Here is a 20,793-nt window from a genome sequence, read left to right as displayed (position 1 = left end):
GATTCTAGAACTGTCCCCGCGGATTGGAAAGAAGCAAATGTAACCCCGCTATTCAAGAAATGAGGGAGCGAGAAAACCGAGAACTATAGATCAGTTAGTCTAACATCAGTAGTAGGGAAAAAGCTAGAATCTATTATTAGGGATGAGGTAACAGGGCACTGAGAAAATCATTGGGCAGAGTCAACACAGATTTATGAAAGGGAGATCGTGTTTGGCAAATCTGTTAGTTTTTTGAGGTGGTAACTAGCAGGGCAGATGAGGGGGGACCAGTGGATGTGGTGTATTTGTATTATCAAAAGATATTTGATAAAGTGCCACACAAGAGGTTATTACACAAAATTTGGGATTGGGGGTAATATATTAGCGTGGATTGAGGATTGGTGAGGTTATCCACTTTGGTGGCAAAAACAGGAAGGCAGATTATTATTTGAATGGCAATAGATTGGGAGAAGGGGAAGTGCAAAGAGACCTGGGTGTTCTTGTGCACCAGTCGCTGAAGGTAAGCATGCAGGTGCAGCAGGCGGTTAAGAAGGCAAATGGTGTGTTGGCCTTCGTAGCAAGAGGGTTCGAGTACAAGAACAAGGATGTCTTGCTGCAGTTGTACAGGGCCTTGGTGAGACCACACCTTGAGTATTGTGTGCAGTTTTGGTCGCCTTAGCTGAGGAAGGACGTTCTTGCCATGGAGGGAGTGCAGTGAAGATTCACCAGGCTGATACCTGGGATGGCAGGAATGACATATGAGGAGAGATTGTGTCGATTGGGCTTATACTCACTGGAGTTTAGAAGATTGAGAGGGGATCTCATCGAAACCTATAAAATTCTGTCAGGCCTGGACAGACTAGATGCAGGAAGGATGTTTCTGATGGCCGGGGAGTCCAGAACCAGGGGTCATAGTCTAAGGATAAGGGGTAAGCCATTTAGGACTGAGATGAGGAGGAATTTCTTCACCCAGAGAGTGGTGAACCTGTGGAATTCTCTGCCACAGAGGGCGGTGGAGGCCAGTTCATTAAGTATATTCAAGAAAGAGTTGGATATATTTCTTAAGGCTAAAGGGATCAAGGGGTATGGGGAGAAGGCAGGGACAGGGTACTGAATTTGGATGATCAGCCATGATCTCATTGAATGGCAGAGCAGGCTCGAGGGGCCGAATGGCCTACTCCTGCTCCTATCTTCTATGTTTCTATGGTTAATGGACAGAGAGTAGAAATAAATGTGTCATTTTCGGGTTGGCAGGCTGTAACTAATGGGGTACCGCACTATATCAGTGACTTAGATGAGGGGACCAAGTGTAATGTATCCAAGTTTGCTGATGATACAAAGCTAGGTGGGAAACTAAGTTGTGAGGAGGATGCAAAGAGGCTGCAAAGGGATATAAGCTGGTTAAGTGACTGGGCAAGAACATAGCAGATGGAATGTAATATGGAGAAATGTGAAGTTATCCACTTTGGTAGGAAAAATAGAAAAGCAGAATATTTTTTAAATGGTGAGATTGGGAAATGTTGGTATTCAGAGGGACCTGGGTGTCCTTGTACAGGAATCGCAGAAAGTTAACCTGCAGGTACAGCAAGCAATTAGGAAAGCAAATGGTATGTTAGGCTTTATTACAAAAGGATTGGAGTACAAGAGTAAAGAGGTATTACTGCAATTATATAGGTCCTTGGTGAGACCACACTTGGAGTATTGTGTACAGTTTTAGTCTCCTTACCTAAGGAAAGATATACTTGCCATAGAGGGAGTGCAACAAAGGTTCACTAGACTGATTCCTGGGATGGGGGGATTGTCCTATGAGGAGAGACTGAGTAGAGTAGGCCTATATTCCCTGGAGTTTGGAATAATGAGAGGTGATCTCATCGAAACATACATAGTTCTTAAGGGGCTTGATGGGCAACATTCTCTTTAAGCAGGGCAATATTCTCTTTAAGCAGCGCGATCACGCAGCGCTCTTCAGTTCCCGCGCAGCCGGTGAGCTGCTTTTAATTAGTAAAACCGCGCATGCACGGAATTTTGAATGGCCCGCGGAGCCCGTTAAAGGGGCTGCGCGGGCCAAAAAATTTGTTAAGGGAACATTGTTGACCAGGTAGATGCTGGGAGGATGATTCCCCTGCCTGGGGAGTCTAGAACTAGGGGTCACAGTCTCAGAATAAGGGGTCGGCCATTTAGGACTGAGATGAGAAATTTCTTCACTCAAAGGGTTGTGAATCTTTGGAATTCTTTACCCCAAAGGGCTGTGGATGCTCAGTTGTTGAGTATATTCAAGACGGAGATCGATAGATTTTTGGATACAAAGGAAGCAAGGGATATGGGGATCAGGCAGGAAGGTGGAGTTGAGGTCCAAGATCAGCCATGATCTTATTGAATGGTGGAGCAGGCTGGAAGGGCTGAATGGCCTATTCCTATTTCTTAATTCCTAAATGCACAAATAGATGTCATTTGCCAACAGACATAACCACCCGTGGCTTAAGCCAGATCCTGGATTAGGTAGTACAGAGGGGTTGGACCTATTACAATTACATTCAGAATTGATCCTGTTCCTTTACAACTAATTATGCTGGAAATCATACGGCACTTCTTTGTGCCCATAAACAAACTATCCACTGGGAACAGGAACAGCCTTAGGAAATGTACTACAAAGCTGTACAGAATCCCAGTACTTAAATGGTATGTTTATATAAAAAAAAAGTTACTTCAGAAGACCGGAAAATGTCTGGTTTGTCAGTGTTCTCATTATTCCTGAGGAGTAAACCTGTTTCTGTCTTTAGAAGCCATCTTTTTTTAGTAAACCCTTTCAGCACTTGCCCTGCTTCAATACACATGGGAATTCCACGACATCTTCACCGTCTGGAAACAGATGCTTACTAAAGAATACTTAGTGTAACATCTTGTTTATTTTCTGTCTTCAGTATTCAGTAGCACAGAACACTAGGGATAAGTTTCTTATTGCGGTTTGGATTCACGCCATCTGTAATTGCATCCAAACTTAAACTTTGGATGCAGTGGGAAATGAGCTGGTGCTGTTTACTAGAGGGGTCTGAAGTGACCTCTGGATAGAATGGGTTTTTTTCTTCATGCTGACTGAAACGCAAGATCCTAGGGAAATTTATTATGAGTTTTCTAGGAGGAAGTGGAAATGGAAATATCTCCTGCGGATTTCATAATGCAGCCAGTTTGAGGTCAACACAAGTGATGTTGCACTTTGAATGGAATGTCGGCAGGTGGATTCTAGGAAGTGAATGACAATATGTTTGTATTATTTCATGTTTCACATCTTGCACCATTGTGGTAGCTGAGGTGCTGGCCAGTGAAGTCAACAGTTCCCATTGGCATAATTGTACAGTACTCTCTGTTTGTTTATTTGTGAAAAGGCAGAAAAGTGTTCATGAAGTTTACAATGTACAGGAAACTTTCGTTTAACCGGAGGTTAAATGTCAGGAAAGCTCTATCCACCGGCAAAATTCAGGAGTCGGTTCAGAAGTTTTTTTTACTTCTCGTTGCTTTTTTTCTCCAGTCGTGGCTCTGCAAGGTCTAGCTGAAGCTGTTGCTTAGCTACAGAGACGCTTGCAAGCTACGCCGACTGTTTTGAAGCCTAAGCAACGGGGTTTGTTGCTTCATACGGAGCTCAGAAGCTCCGTATGTTTTAACATTAGCGCTGGTTTCTCCGGCAGTTTTGATGGAACGGCAACAGCTCGGTCCCGTCAGTGCCGGATACCAGAAAGTTTCCTGTAATTGAACAGTGTGTGCTGTGGACCATATCTTTTATCATCCGATGTTGGTATTACCATCTCTCCACTGCACTTGGCTGTCGCCTCCTTTTTTTAAAATCTAGGCCAGTTCTGTGATGGAGTTTAGGTCAATGTGACATAAACCTGGAGTGAATTTAGCTACATCATGTTCTGGCAAGTGGTGTGACATGACCTCAGAGATACTCTCAGACTTCTTTGGCATTGTGCCAGATTATGTACAGCTGCAACCAGTGCAAAACAAACTTTAAAAAAGTGTTGGTTGGTTCACAGAATAACTTTTCAAACTTCCATTTATAAACTATTGAATGGTGGCTGTCACACCAACTCTAGTAATTGGCTGGCATTTGGGCACTTGGCTGAAACTGGTACACATCATATAACAACACCATAAATGTTATATTGGTTACTTCTTTGGGTAGAACTTGGAATAAAGTTTCCAAATCTCGAGTGATTCTCTAACAAGTGATAAAATATATGGACACTGGTGCCCCAATCTGGAAGCTTTTAAGCGAGGACAAATAGGCTGATTCTCAATGATTAATCCAGACAGACTGTTCTTGTATACAGGATTAAATAATGTCACCTGTATCACATAGTTAAAATAAACAGAGTGCAAATTTGAAATGTTTGGACTACGTTGAACAAATTAGTTGCTTCTTTCAAAGGTTAAAATATTCATTGCAAAGTTCTTGGCTTATGTACAGACTGAAATTTTGTAGTCAGTATTTCTACCTGGGTTTTAGTAATATTAAAAAAAAAAAAATAACCATTTTAAAATCCTCTATTGCTTTCTCATTTGTCCCAAAAAAATGTTTAGAATTGAGTTAAGAACCAGCAGCCACTGCCCCCACCCCCCATAGTTACTGCCGAATTGGTAAAAGTAATGGCCCGGATTTTGCGGTAGATATAACGGCGAAGGATAGAGGATTGGCTATCTAACAGAAGGCAGAGAGTTGGGATAAATGGTTCATTCTCAGACTGGCAATCAGTAACTAGTGGTGTTCCGCAGGGGTCAGTGCTGGGTCCCCAACTCTTTACAATCTATATTAACGATTTGGAGGAGGGGACCGAGTGTAACATATCAAAGTTTGCAGATGATACTAAGATGGGAGGGAAAGTAGTGAGTGAGGAGGACATAAAAAACCTGCAAGGGGACATCGACAGGCTAAGTAAGTGGGCAGAGATTTGGCAGATGGAATACAATACTGGAAAGTGTGAGGTTATGCACTTTGGCAGGAAAAATCGTAGAGCAAGTTATTATCTTAATGGCATTAAACTGGAAAGTACTGAAGTACAAAGGGATCTGGGGGTCCTGGTGCACGAAACTCAAAAGGTTAGTATGCAGGTGCAGCAAGTGATTAAGAAGGCCAATGGAATGTTGGCTTTCATTGCTAGGGGGATATAATATAAAAATAGGGAGGTATTGCTTCAGTTGTACAAGGTATTGGTGAGGTCGCACCTGGAATACTGCGTACAGTTTTGGTGTCCATACTTAAAAAGGACATACTTGCTCTCGAGTCAGTACAAAGAAGGTTCTCTCGGTTAATCCCGGGGATGAGGGGATGGACATATGAGGAGAGGTTGAGTAGATTGGGACTCTACTCATTGGAGTTCAGAAGAATGAGAGGCGATCTTATTGAAACATATAAGATTGTGAAGGGGTTGGATCGGGTGGATGCGGGGAGGATGTTCCCGATGATGGGTGAAACTAGAACTAGGGGGCATAGTCTTAGAATAAGGGGCTGCTCTTTCAAAACTGAGATGAGGAGGAACTACTTCACTCAGAGGGTGGTAGGTCCATGGAATATGCTGCCCCAAAAAGCTGTAGAAGCTACATCATTACATAAATTTAAAACAGAAATAGACAGTTTCCTAGAAGTAAAGGGAATTAAGGGTTACGGGGAGCGGGCAGGAATTTGGACATGAGTCTAGGTTTGGATCGGTCATGGCCCTGTGGGTAGCGGAGCGGGCCCAGGGGCCGTGTAGCCTGATCCTGCTCCTATTTCGTGTGTCTAATTCTGTTAGATTCAGGAGATGGTTCTGTGATAGTGGATTGGCGGTTAGGATCAGATCAGCCATGATCTTATTGAATGGCGGAGCAGGCTCGAGGGGCTGATTGGCCTACTCCTGCTCCTATTTCTTATGTTCTTATGAAGCTATCGGTGCTCACCGCTACAAAGAAGTAAATCGGACAGCAATGTCCGACGTGTGCACATGCCCCATTAAACATGGAAATCAGGAAGTTGCCCTGCTCCTCCAGAAGCTTCGCTACACCGATACCTCGCTGAGAGATTCAGCATTGAAATGCATGAAGGGTGTGAAGTTGCAGTACTTAACCACTAGATACCCACTAAACATGCCAGAAAACGTTATGGCGTGTCCATTCACGTGTAAGTGAATTTTTAATGGAATGATAAGTCTTCATTACTGCCAAACAACCTCTCTGGCACTGAAAATTTACTTTTACAAGTGTGGAGTCTCATTCCTTCAGGTTTTAATTATTGTTGGTGATTTAAAAAAGCAATTTTTTAAAACTTTTTTTCTTTGACTTTTATCTCTCTTTTAATCCCACCTTTCTTTCCCTCTCTTTAATTGGCTTCCTGAACTTGATTTACCATTGAATTAAATATTCTAGCTTACACTTCCTGGTTCAGACTCTGTGGGCTCGATTTTGTCAATGGGGAGCTTTTGGAGGCGGGACTCCCACTTTTTGGGTTGTAGTCCCGCCTCCATCGACTTGTGGCCAACCCACGCTATTTTCCCTTGATTGACCTTGTTGAGCCCGCCCAGCGGACTCAGCAGGCCAATTAAGGGACACCTGGTTACTGGTGACGTCGGCAATTGACATTTCATCTGTCAAGAGCTTTTGACAGATGAAAAATCAGCGTTTGACAGCTCTGTGAAGCTGACACACTGACAATCTGTCTTCTAACTTGCGTCCTTCTACTCAGACTCAGTTAGAGAGCTCTCCAGACCAGAAAGCAGAGGCTGCAGCTTTTGACAGTTCAGCGGCCATTCTGCTTTCTGTGCCGGTGAGCTGAGGGACTCCCGAGAACTGAAGGAAGGAAGCCTGCAGGAGAAAGTAAAGGTAAGTAAAACTTATTAAAACACTTTACACTTACCTCACACACTTACCTCTGCACACATACACCCATCACTCACCTGCACAACGGACATCTCGACCCCTGCAGACCGACGGTCCGCCTCGCTAACTTGGCGTGGTTCGGAGCCGTGGGACAGACCACACTTCAGGGCTAAAAATAGGGATTAGGCAAAAAAAACTGCCCGTTAACTATCTGTTAATCCCCTTCCCGCCTCGGGGCGGCGGCTCCCAGCACAGGTTGGGCACCCGCCTCCTGGGACATTGGCACAGAGACGGGTTGGGGGCGGGATGGGTTCCTGCCCCCCCGATTCTGCAATTTTCCCACCACTCCCGCCTCCAAACCCGCCTCCTCGGGGCTTGGAAAATCGAGCCCTGTTTGCCTCAGTGAGGATTCTTCAATCTGGTTGAAGAGACACATTCTTGTCCTGTTTAAAAATGCCACAGATCCCGTCGAGGGCGCCGCACTGTTTCAGACTGTCTGTGGACAATTGTAAGCATAATGAACGGCAAGCACCGTTCGTTTGCCGGTGACTGCAAAATCCAGTCCAATATCTTTTTTTGGTGGCAATTTTCTATTTTATACAGCAGGTTTAGTAAAAAATCGGTTGAGTTAAGTTAGTGTTACTGTGCCTTAGTACTTTAGTCAAATCTCTTTTGAGGTACAACCATTATGCATGAATTACCACAGAGGTGCTTGTTTCCAAAGTTTTTCGTTGACTATCTTACATTTTTTTCCCCAGTTTTAGTATCCAATGAGTGTAGGCTGTATCCTTTATTATCTAATTTTGCATTTGGAATATTCCAGACTTCAAAATAGAACCAAGTTTTATCCAATCACTTTTCCTGTTAAGATCTTTTGAATATCCATTTATTATTTGTTTGTGTTAACTTTAGTACGATTTCAGTAGTCCACATGAGTATCAAATGTATGGATTACATCTGTGTTTTTAACCCTTACAAAAGACTTCTAAATACAGTGGTTGCAAATCTGATGAGCTATCTCTCATTTGACATTGAAAGGGTCCTTGATTTGTTTTATTTAAAAAAAGCTGTTGAGTTTAAATTGGGGGAATGGGAATTTATAATTGGTAACAGAAGAATGCGTGTTGGAAAGCAAGAGAATAGTTTTTTTTTAAAGGATAAAATATGGCATAGAGGAACTTCTAATGAATGGAACAGATAATTGACATCAAAACATCTAGTGTGATTATTGTCCATTTTTCTGAGTCTTGCTTGGGTACCTTGCTATTACTAAGGTTAAACTTTAAATAAGAATGTCTATCTCTCATTTTATCTTATGATTTAGTAACAGGTAAGAATATTACTACTGCACTCTTTCTGCACTGATGATCAGAATGCTGCAGAAGTAGAAAATGGCATAGGATGCTGCACCGAGCACTGACTGAAAGTAAAATTATATTAAGTACATGTACAAAAGAACTGCCTACTGAGAAGGCAGCATACTGTTACAATTTTTTATTTAGGCTTAGTGGTTGGCTTGGGACTGAAGTAAGGAGATAGTTGGACTTGGTAGCTGGCACTATTCACATGTCACTGTGTTATTCCAACCACCATAGCTGGATAATTGGTTAAAGATTCACAAATAGGAATTTCTGAGCCTTCCCTTTAGTACTCCTTCAATGAATTAGTACAGTTTTGGTATCCGTCAACTCTAGTGATCGACAATTTTATTCCTGACTAAATGTTATGGGCTTTTGTTTTTAACAGGCTCACCAGTGGCTGAGGATAAAGCTACTTTTAGCCTTGAAGAGAAATCTAAATCTTCTAAGAAACGAGTCCACTACCAGAAATTCACCAAAGGTGAGGTCTAGTACTCGGAATAAAGAACAAAATGCAGTACTGCATAATTAATACAAATATTTGTCCAAATTTTGAGATTTAAACTTTGACATCAATAAAGTACTTATACTACTTTCTAATTAAGCGGAATATTTGTAACTTAGCGTGTGTACTGTGATATGCATCAGTGGAACTTATGCAAATGTTGTGGTTATTTGCATTTGCTGTAAGAAATACGCTTAATATGGCAACAGGTAGTCATTAATTACAGAATACTTGGGAAAACCTTTTTCCTGGGGTGTTTTTCCCCTGCCCCCCCCCCCTTAATTCTAATCATCATTTAAAGGGTGCTACTCTGTGGGGATTTTGTTGAATATTTTACAAGTGACTTGGAGAGTCTGCTATGATTTCAAAGTTAAGGGAACACTTCAGGAAAAGGCTTTAAAACGTCAAATTTTGCTCACAAAGGATAATTAACAATTTTATCTTTGAAAAAGATGATTGTGTTGGGTAAGTGTAAACAACTACAGTAAATTGCAAAACATTCAAGACAAGTTTATACCTAACTGCACACATTTTTATGTTAATTGGAATTTTAGCTTATGAATCTAGTTTTTGGTTAAAACCTGTGCAGAAAAATTATTTATTTATTCATAGACACCCTTCCAAAGGGCATGTCCTTACACAGGTTCGAATTCCCAGGAAATGTGAAACACTACAAGCTCTTCTGCTAAAGATATTTTTCTGAAACAATTAATTTTCCTCTGAAGTGTATAGTATGTTGCTTTAGTTATCTGGAGGAAGCAGGTAAATTTAAATGATCAACACCCACACAGAATGGATTACATAAATATACGATTTGATATGAGAACGGTTGATGTAGTTTTGGAAGATGCTACTGTTATTTCTGCTTCTTGAGACCTTGGTTAAATTGGTCAGATTACCTTTGGTCTCAGATCACTGTTGCGTGCTCATCTGTAATCTCAATGAGGAAAAAAGGGAATACATTTAGCAAAATTGTTCATTCAGCCCAGAAAGTAAGTCAAAGCTTCATAGTACTGCTGTATAGATGGGGATCCATATCTCCAGCTTCCCTCAAGGGATCCTATTCAACAATGGATGAGTCAGTACTAGAAAAATTAACTTGAAGCTGGAGGGTGCCTACAGTGTGTTGGGTAATATAACTAGATTGTTGTACCATTTGCTTGCCTCTGCTCCACACAAGTAGGCTAAGGTGAAGAAGATGCTTCAGCCTGTTTGATCTCATTGTTCCAGGATAGTCGCTTTATATCTTCCCATTAGAGTATGTAGGTGTTTCTTAAATGTATCCATTGTCCTGGTTATTTACTAATTCTGTTCAAGCTCATGCAGCCCATAAGTGAAAACATTTTTAGAATTAGACAGAACTGAGCCCATGTCTCTTTTTTGCCTAATGTCCGCACATAAGAACATAAGAAATAGGAGCAGGAGTAGGCCAATCCACCCCTCGAGCCTGCTCCGCCATTCAATAAGATCATGGCTGATCTGATCCTAACCTCAAATCTACTTCCACTCTCCATCCCACCCGAACCCATGTGATCTCCCGGGAGAGGTGAAAAACCAGATAAAAAACCCAGTGGCCAATTTGGGAGAAAAAATCTGGGAAATTCCTCTCCGACCCATCTAGGTGATCGAAACTCGTCCAGGAGATCACTCTGTCCCTGTATTTCCTGCAGTACTTACCTTCTGTAAAAGGTGATCTCCACCCCAGCCAGGAACAGGCCCAATTTACTCTTGAAGGACTCCTAGCTGGCAGCCTGTTCCCGAGGTCTCCACTAATCCCTGTGAATAGAACCATCTCCTGAAATCTAACACAGAATTAGAACACAAGAAGTAGGACCAGGCTACACGGTCCCTGGGCCCGCCCCGCCACCCACAGGGCCATGACCGATCCGAACCTAGACTCATGTCCAATTTCCTGCCCGCTTCCCGTAACCCCTAATTCCCTTTACTTCTAGGAAACTCTATTTCTGTTTTAAATTTATTTAATGATGTAGCTTCCACAGCTTTCTGGGGCAGCAAATTCCACAGACCTACTACCCTCTGAGTGAAGAAGTTTCTCCTCATCTCAGTTTTGAAAGAGCAGCCCCTTATTCTAAGATTATGCCCCCTAGTTCTAGTTTCACCCATCATTGGGAACATCCTCACCGCATCCACCCGATCAAGCCCCTTCACAATCTTATATGTTTCAATAAGATCGCCTCTCATTCTTCTGAACTCCAATGAGTAGAGTCCAAATCTACTCAACCTCTCCTCATATGTCCACCCCCTCATCCCCGGGATTAACCAAGTGAACCTTCTTTGTACTGCCTCGAGAACAAGTATGTCTTTTCTTAAGTATGGACACCAAAACTGTATGCAGTATTCCAGGTGCGGTCTCACCAATACCTTGTATAACTGCAGCAATACCTCCTTGTTTTTATATTCTATCCCCCTAGCAATAAAAGCCAACATTCCATTGGCCTTCTTGATCACCTGCATACTAACTTTTTGAGTTTCGTGCACCAGGACCCCCAGATCCCTTTGTACTGCAGTACTTTCCAGTTTCTTGCCATTAAGATAATAACTTGCTCTATGATTTTTCCTGCCAAAGTGCATAACCTAACACTTTCCAGTATTGTATTCCATCTGCCAAATCTCTGCCCACTTACTTAGCCTGTCTATGTCCCTTTGCAGGTTTTTTATGTCCTCCTCACTCACTACTTTCCCTCCCATCTTAGTATCATCTGCAAACTTTGATATGTTACACTCGGTCCCCTCCTCCAAATCGTTAATATAGATTGTAAAGAGTTGGGGACCCAGCACTGACCCCTGCGGAACACCACTAGTTACTGATTGCCAGTCTGAGAATGAACCATTTATCCCAACTCTCTGCTTTCTGTTAGATAGCCAATCCTCCACCCATGCCAGAATATTACCCCCAATCCTGTGATTTTTTATCTTGAGCAATAATCTTTTGTGTGGCACCTTGTCAAATGCCTTTTGGAAGTCTAAATACACTACGTTCACTGGTTCCCCTTTATCCATCCTATATGTTACATCCTCAAAAGAACTCAAGCAAATTTGTCAAACATGACTTCCCCTTCATAAAACCACGCTGACTTTGTCCTATTAAATTATGTTTATCCAAATATCCCGTTACTGTCTCCTTAATAATGGACTCCAAAATTTTACCAACCACAGATGTAAGGCTAACTGGTCTATAATTTCCAGCCTTCTGCCTACTGCCCTTTTTAAATAAGGGTGTTACATTAGCAGTTTTCCAATCTGCCGGGACCTTTGCTAAGTCCAGGGAGTTTTGGAAAATTATTACCAATGCATCCACAATCCCTACCGCCACTTCCCTCAAGACCCTAGGATGTAAGCCATCAGGTCCAGGGGATTTATCCGCCTTGAGTCCCATTATTTTACCGAGTACCAATTCCTTAGTGATTTTAATCGTATTTAGCTCATCCCCCCCCCCCCCCCCCCCAGAGCCCCCTGTCCAGTGTTGGGATATTCTTAGTGTCCTCTACTGTAAAGACTGATACAAAATAATTGTTCAGCGTTTTTGCCATCTCCATGTTTCCCATCATTAATTTCCCGGTCTCATCCTGTAAGGGACCAACATTTACTTTAGCCACCCTTTTTCTTTTTATATAACTATAGAAACTCTTGCTATCTGTTTTTATATTTTTTGCTAATTTACTTTCATAATCTATCTTCCTTTCTTAATCAATCTTTTAGTTATTTTTTGCTGTCTTTTGAAGACTTCCCAATCTTCTATCCTCCCACTAGATTTGGCTACCTTATATGCCCTTGTTTTTAGTCGGATACTATCCTTAATTACTTTACTTAGCCACGGATGGCTGTCATTTCTTTTACACCCTTTTTTCCTCAGTGGAATATATATTTTTTGAAAGTTGTAAAATAACTCCTTAAATGTACACCACTGCTCATGTACCGTCTTACCCTTTAATCTATTTTCCCAGTCCACTCTAATCAATTCCGCTCTCATACCTTCATAGTCTCCTTTATTCAAGCTCAGTACGCTTGTTTGAGATCCAACCTTCTCACCCTCTAATTGAATATGGAATTCAACCACGTTATGATCACTCATTCCAAGGGGATCCTTTACTAGGACATTTTTAATTAATCCTGACTCCTTACACAAGACCAAATCTAAGGTTGCTTGTCCCCTGGTCGGTTCAGTTACATACTGCTCAAGAAACCCATCCCTAATACACTCAATGAACTCTTCCTCAAGGCTGCCCTGCCCAATTTGATTTGTCCAGTTAATATGATAGTTAAAATCCCCCATAATTATAGCTGTTCCCTTATTACAAGCCCCAACTATTTCCTGATTAATACTCCGTCCAACAGAGTTGCAACTATTAGGAGGCCTATAGACTATGCCCACTAGTGTTTTTTCCCCTTATTATTCCTCATCTCCACCCAAACTGTTTCACGATCCTGATCCTTTGACCCAATATCATTTCTCTGTATTGCAGTGATTCCTTCCTTTATTAACATAGCCACCCCACCTCCCCTTCCTTCCTGCCTGTCCTTCCTGATTGTTAAATAACCTGGTATATTTAATTCCCAGTCATGGTCACCCTGCAGCCATGTTTCTGTAATGGCCACAAGATCATACCCATATGTAGTTATTTGTGCCGTTAACTCGTCCATTTTGTTACGAATGCTACGTGCATTCAGATAAAGAACTTTCAAATATGTTTTGTGACACTTAGTTCCTGTTTTTTCCCCTTTTACTACTTGACCTTTTACTCCATACCTTCTGTCCCTTCCTGACACGCTCTGGTTTTTAATTCCCCTACTGCTACCTAGGTCTATGACCTGCTCCGTTGTCATTTTTATTATTTGCTCTCTAAAAACCTCCCCCCCCCCCCCCCCCCCCCCCCCCAACTAATTAGTTTAAAGCCCTCTCTACAGCCCTAGTTATATGATTCGCCAGGACTCTAGTCCCAGCACTGGCCAAGTGAAGCCCGTCCCAATGGAACAGCTCCCTCCTGTCCCAGTACTGATGCCAGTGTCCCAAGAAGCAAAACCCATTTCTCCCACACCAGTCTTTGAGCCACGCATTTCATTCTTTAATTTTATTTATCCTAGCCAAATTCGCTCGTGGCTCAGGCAATAATCCAGAGATTATTACCCTTGAGGTTCTGTTTTTTAATTTGACCCCTAGCTGCTCATACTCCTTTAACAGAACCTTCTTCCTTGTCCTATCTACGTCGTTTGTACCAACATGGACCACAACAACTGGATCCTCCCTCTCCCACTCCAAGTTTCTTTCCAGCCCAGAAGAGATGTCCTTAACCCTGGCACCGGGCAGGCAACACAGCCTTCGGGACTCCCGCTCTCAACTGCAGAGAACCCTATCTATCCCCCTAATGATACTATCCCCTACCACTACAACATTTCTTTTTACTCCCCCCTCTTGAATGGCCCCCTGTTCCACGGTGCTGTGGCCAGGTTACTCATCCCCCCTGCAGTCCCCGCTCCCGCCCTCACAGGGAGTAAGAACCTCAAACCTGTTTGACAAGGGCAATGGCTGTGGCTCCTTCAACACTACCTCCTGGATCCCCGTACCTGCCTCACTCATAGTCACACCGTCCTGTCCCTGACCACGGACTGCATCTGAATTAATTAATTTCATAGGTGTGACTACCTCCTGAAACATAGAGTCCAGGTACTTCTCCCCCTCCCTGATGTGTCGCAGTGTCTGAAGCTCGGTCTCAAGCTCTCTAACACGGAGCCTGAGTTCCTCTAGCAGCAAACACTTATCGCAAATGTAATCACCGTGAGCCTCAATGGGGTCCACCGGTTCCCACATTTTGCAACAGTAACACATCACCTGTTCACCCCATTTCTATGTAATTAATTAAATGTCTTATTAGTTATGAAGACCCTCTGCCCTGATATAGATGATGAATATCACACCACTATTTAATAGGACTTACCAACTTATAAAGGTATAACAGAGAAGGAAGATGACCTACCAACCAGCTGATCACCTACCTCCCTTTTGAGTGCTGCCTGTGGGGCCTGTTAGGTGGAGTCGTCTCGCTGCTCCGCTTCCGCAGTTTTGGCTAAGCCTGAGAGTGGGAAACAAAACAAACACCCGCTCACCTCCCACTTGCCCGAACTCTCGCACTTACCAAACTCTCCGTACACTCAACGCCGACTGCACTCGCGCTGCCGCACTCGGCCCGCCCCTTTTTATACCGGGATTCTACTTCCGGTTTAAACTCCCCAACAGTTTAATTTACTTAAATAAATTAAACTTACTTCAGAAAGTTAAATTCCCCCTTCACTTAAACTCACTAAATAAACTTAAATTACTTTTCTCGCACTTACCAAACTCTCTGTACACTCAACGCCGACCGCACGTATGCACTTTCAAGCTGTGGTCATTGTATAACGATCATTGAGTAGGAAGCTTGGCTGACTTCTCTCCTCCCATCCCTTTTTTTCTAACCTGAGAGCACCAAGACTAATTATAATGCCAACAGTGCTGCTCTAACTGGGATTAAACATTGGACCATTTTTGCCTTAACTGTACTAGGTCATGTATTTCTCTGCTGAACAATCAAGGGATCCCTTCGAAAAATGCACCTTGATTGGAAGAAAATAATTGACTAGTTTTGTTGTCACACCAATTGGCAAGGATATATATTCCAGTACCCACTCAGTCTTAACTAAATTTTTTTCCTCCTAACAGGAGAGACAGTAACTGGATAAACAACATGCACTTTATGTATTAGCTAAACAGTTGATTTGTAGCAGTTTAAAAAAAATTAAGTCCAATTTTTTAAAAAGCAATATTCAAGAACTTCCTAATACCATAACATCAATTTTGAGCTTGGTGTCAGCCAGTGGCTCAGTTGGTAACACTCTTGCCTCTGAGTCAGAAGATTGTGGGTTCCAGTCCCACTCCAGAGACTTGAGCACAAAAATCTAGGCTGACACTTGAGAGTGTAGTGCTGAGGGAGTGCTGCACTGTCGGAAGTGCCGTCTTTCGGATGAGACGTTAAACCGAGGTCCCGTCTGCTCTCTCAGGTGGATGTAAAAGATCTCATGGCACTATTTCGAAGAAGAGAAGTGGAGTTATCCCCGGTGTCCTGGGCAATATTTATCCCTCAATCAACATCACTAAAACAGATTATCTGGTCATTATCATATTGCTTATTGTGGGAGCTTGCTGAGCGCAAATTTGCTGCCGTGTTTCCTACATTACAACAGTGACTACACTCCAAAAAGCGCTTTGGGATGTCCGGTGGTTGTGAAAGATGCTATATAAATGCAAGTCTTTTTTTATTCTGACCGATATATTGTATAATCAGTTATTTAGGTTTGTAAATTTTCTTGATGACTTTATCTGATAAGTGTTATGGGTAAATAACTGCTGACAGAGGACTCCTAATTCTGTGTACATTATATCTGACGGGTATAGTGTAGTCGTTATTATACTGGCCCAGCAAACTAGAGGTCATGAGTTCATGTTGCACTATGCCAAGTTGTGAAATCAAAATCATGAAATCTATTTGTGCACTGGCATCAGAAAAAATGACTGGAAGTTGTCGAATTGTTTAAAAAGAAAAAAAAAAATGGGTTCACTAATGTCTGTCGGGGAAGGGAACCTATCCCCCTAGAATATGTGGTTAACTTTTAATGCCCTCTTAAGTGGCCCAGTGACCACAATGGCTACAGTGGTTCAAGGAGAAGACCACCATCACCCTCTTATGGCGGAGTGGGCCTTTGACGTAGCGGTAGTATCCCCGCCGCTGGGCCGGAAGGCGTAGGGTTTCGAACCCCGTTCCAGACAGTCCCGGCAAGTGGAGTCAGAGCTCCGGCTCTAAATTGTGGGTTGACATCCAGCGGGATACTTGCGTCCGTGGGTGTGGGTGGCCCCCCCCTCGTATGGGTTGTGGGAGCCCGTAAAACCCTCCCGCCACAGGACTAACCACCCTAATGGCTGGTACGAAGATGGTTACGGTCACGGAATGAGCGTTAATCGCGGCCAGAAATCCTTCCACCACTTCATACAGTTCCCCAAAGGGAACAGTGTGAAGACACGTACGACGACGACCCTCTTATGGCAATTAGAGATTGGCAATGAATGCAGCGTTGCTAGTGTTGCCCACATCCTAAGCTCAAAGTTTTAAAAAAAAGTTATAATGTATTTTGCAACAACAACAACAAGTATTTATATAGCACCTTTAACATAGTAAAACACCCCAAGGCACTTCACAGGAGTATTATAAGACCACAAAAAATTTGAAACCAAACTACATAAGGAGAAATTGGGGCAGGTGACCAAAAGCTTGGTCAAAGAGGTAGGTTTTAAGGAGCATTTTAAAAGGAGGAAAGAGGTAACGAGGCGGAGAGGTTTAGCCAGGGAATTCCAGAGCTGAAGGCACGGCCACCAATGGTGGAGCGATTATAATCAGGGATGCTCAAGAGGGCAGAATTAGAGGAGCGCAGATATCTCTGGGTGAGGGTGACTCTTTAAACCTTACCATGAAATATGTAGTTGGATTACAGATAGTGAATGAGGCATCTGTAGTAAACGGTCACTATTTCAAAGCATTAAGCAGCTTACTCCTATATGGCCGTGTTTTCTACAAAGGTATCGCTGTCGTTCAAGAGGTTGATAAAATTATGGGAGATGGGATATCTGCGCAAGTTTTTGAACTTTTGTAGAAAACCCTCCAAGGATTCTGTTTTTTTTCCTTTCTTGCATAGATGAGTCCTTAAGTTTCACACATAGTATGAGATTACAGCAGATTCATGCATCCTGAACTGTGATCCCCAGCTTCTTCAGTTTAGGAATAAAAGAGAAATGTTGCCCTTTGTTACTTTCGCCAAGACACTATCAGTTAGTCTTCTCTCTTGCCCCTTACGGTCTGAGAGAAAATCATAAAAATGATCATTTGGAATAGCATGGGAATGGTCATATATGCATTTTATTTTTACAATTTTATTTATTTTCTGCCTTTTGGTACCTTTATGCTCTTCTTAAGCCTTGATTGTATTGGCTGTACTGGAAATCTCCATCACTGATGCAAATGGCACTTGCCCAGAAATGCTTGTTTTGGGATGAAAAAGCCGCCTTTTTCCCAAGCTGCTTCACTCAGCAGCTTGTCAAGAAGGTGGCCAAGCAGCGCAGAGGGTGGCCTGGTTTTGTGATAGTCAAGACTGGGATTGGAATTCTGATACTTTTAAATGCAAGTACAAGACCATCTCTCTGACTGTTTACTATTAATAGTTAGATACGTTTATATCTTATATTGATGACAGCAAGACTTTATAGATCCAGTGTATTTTTGTTTTTCTGTTGCCACACTGCTAAGTTTCCTTGTGGTTGATGAGCTTGCTCCCATATAATTGCTTTGTGCAACCCTCTACGAGATGCAGAACAGTGGCCTTCTGATCATCTTCCCCTCCCCACCCCATTAGCAGGAACAGGAATTCCATGTCATGGAGATAATGGTGTCTTGGTGTCATGCATTGGTGATCCTACACATCACGTTGCCTGTTAGGAGTATAGTGCAGCCTTTTATAAATTTATATATCATTTTATCCAAACCGATAACTTAACCAAAACAGAAATTATTATTTTTGTGGTTAAGCATTTGACAATTAAATGTGAATGGAGCCTGCAAGTTGTTTAAATCTAGGATTGTGTTTAAACCTAACACGGTCAGATGGAATGATGACCATTGTCTGACTCGCAAGTGTCCTGGTTCATTGAGAGCAGTTTGAGCAGTTTCTGTATAATTTCTAGCGGACATTGACACTTTATAAATACGTATATTGTTTAAATGATTGGATTGTAGGAAAGGACCTCTCTTCACGAAGTGCTACTGATCTTGCCTGCATTTTTGGAAAACGTAGCAAACCGGTCAAAGGTTCCAGAGATAACGAAGAGCAAGTGGAGGTAAGATGTTTACTTTGTTATATTCATAGATGTATTAACAGTGAGTTTGTTTATTTCCCTTTCTCCGTCACTTTATATTTACAGCCAGAAATGATGTTTACGGAGCTCTTTACTGGCTTGAATAAAACCTCCCTTGAAGTGTGTGTGTTGTGGAATGAAATCAGTTATGAAGGGTTATGATGAGGTAAATTGTGATAGATTGTTTCCACTGTTGGCGAGATGGTAATGAGAGGACACAAATTTAAGATAATAAAAATAATTAAAGAGCAGTTTAGAAGAAAACATTTTTTTCAAGGAGGGTGGTTAAGATGTGGAATTCGGTTACAAACTGTTGTTGAAGCAGAGTGCATGAACGCTATTGGAGAATGAGATTGTTGCTCGAGAGAGCACTATTAAAGGGTATGGGGAACAAGAAAAGAAATTAGACTAGGTGGCTCATGTAGAGGGAAAGACACTTTTGTGCAGACTCGATGGGCTGAATGGCCTGTTTCTGTGCTATGCTGTTACATTCAGTGGACTATTTTCCTTTTGAAAATCTAACTTTATGGAAGTAATCTTGGTGCTCATCTAAGCAAGGCTTATTTTTATTTGTATTGAAGACAAATAGGATCTGTGGCGTTTAAATAAGCTTCGCATCTGCAACAATTGCCACCAATTCCTTAAATCAAAAATGGAAGCATCTACAATTTTCTCGAAGCCGATTAAAAAGATTGAAATTATAGTCGCGCCTCCTGAGACGCACAATGTCTGGATCTGTGTGCAATTTGCCAGGTTTTTATATTTTGCATGCTTGTTGCTCACATATCGAAATAGAATGAGAAAATACAAAGTACAGCTTCCATCAGTTCCTATCAAACTGAACTTCCTGAAGCCCATAGTTTTTTTTTCCACTTGGTTCAGACACCATTTCCTTCCTCTTCCAGCTGCGTTTCCTGATGTGGTCTTATCACTGAAGAAAATGATGTAGGATAGACAGGAGCTTGGCATAGACCAGTCACAAGCTTTATAACTAAACAATATGTTCCTGAAAGAAAATTGAGACGGGGGGGGGGGGCCTCCTGTCGGATTTAGGTACACCGAGTCCTTACAATTCAAAATATTTCACTGATGTCTTGGCGTAACTCAAGACCTACAGTGCATCTTATCGCTCCGGACCATATGGCATTTTGAGGAATTCAACCAACCTTATTTAACGCTCAGCTGAGACGAGGGTTGTTTTTTTAAAAAAACAAACAGGAGTGTATTAATTCCGCCTCTGTCTGGTTCAGTCGGTGTGCTGCCGTGGCATATTATTCAAATGAAACGCTGTCAGTAGTGGATGTTGGTGCACTAATTGCATTTTAACAAACAGTCAGATCCAGCTGCATAACATACGAGTGACAAAGTAGTATGTTGGCTCTGGTTAGGTGTCTGAGTTGTTTAAATATGGTATCATACTAGGACCTGCGTTGTATTCTGTTGATCTATTATCAAACGTGGTTAGAATTTCAATAACCAAGTAAGATCACATTATGGCAGAGGAGAACATAGATCCAGAGTTTTAAAAAAAAGATTCTAAAGGTTTACATTTATTCTGGGGTTTTTTCCATATACTGTATTATGAAACTGCGCTATAGATTTTATTTTGTCCTCCCCCATGGTTATTCATAAATCTGTGCCATCGTGAAAAGGGGACTTATCTGGAAAAGTAATATTTTGTTTAGATAAAATATAAAAATTTGTATTTCAACACTTCTGATTTTAGGTATTTCTTCTTCTAATATGACATGTGAAAGTATGATTCAACGTAGGGTTTGACAGGTGCTGGGGGCCTTGTCCAAGGAACTACTCATTATTTATGAGTCTGGAGAATTGACACACTGTTCGCTTGTGGAGGCATCACAGCTGCGTGCAAACCTGTCCTCATCTGAACAGCATGCATATGCACTTTCTCACAAAAGTCATTGGATAGAAATCGAAATGTTGACTTTTTTCTTCCATCTGTTCCCTTCCTCCTCAGTAACCCTGTCCAAAATTAACTAACTGATCACGGATCAGAGCTGAAACATGGAACCTTCTTGACTTGTTACTCCACTACCCTAGTTTTAGGCTAATCAAAACATCTTTCACTTATCTTTAATTTATTGGACTTCAGGACTTTGATTCTTGAAGAAATTTTTTTCCTAATTATC

The 20,793-nt window shown here is 42.0% G+C and overlaps 1 protein-coding gene across 3 annotated transcripts in view; it reads left to right on the top strand.

Annotated features, from left to right (window-relative positions):
- pinx1 (PIN2 (TERF1) interacting telomerase inhibitor 1) overlaps window positions 1-20,793 on the top strand; it is a 115,557-nt gene that overhangs the window by 23,074 nt on the left and 71,690 nt on the right. For all 3 annotated transcript variants that reach the window (XM_085997007.1, XM_085997008.1, XM_085997009.1), the window contains 2 exons: window positions 8,572-8,664; window positions 18,522-18,622. In XM_085997007.1, coding sequence (XP_085853133.1) covers window positions 8,572-8,664; window positions 18,522-18,622 — 194 coding nt within the window. The remainder of the gene's footprint in view (window positions 1-8,571; window positions 8,665-18,521; window positions 18,623-20,793) is intronic.

This window comes from Somniosus microcephalus, chromosome 9 (assembly GCF_052327205.1).
Source record: "Somniosus microcephalus isolate GS21.2 chromosome 9, FLI_Smic_1.0, whole genome shotgun sequence".
Lineage (NCBI taxonomy): Eukaryota > Metazoa > Chordata > Chondrichthyes > Squaliformes > Somniosidae > Somniosus > Somniosus microcephalus.
Note: the sequence above shows the minus strand (reverse complement) of the source record. Positions and strands in the feature narration are given on the sequence as shown.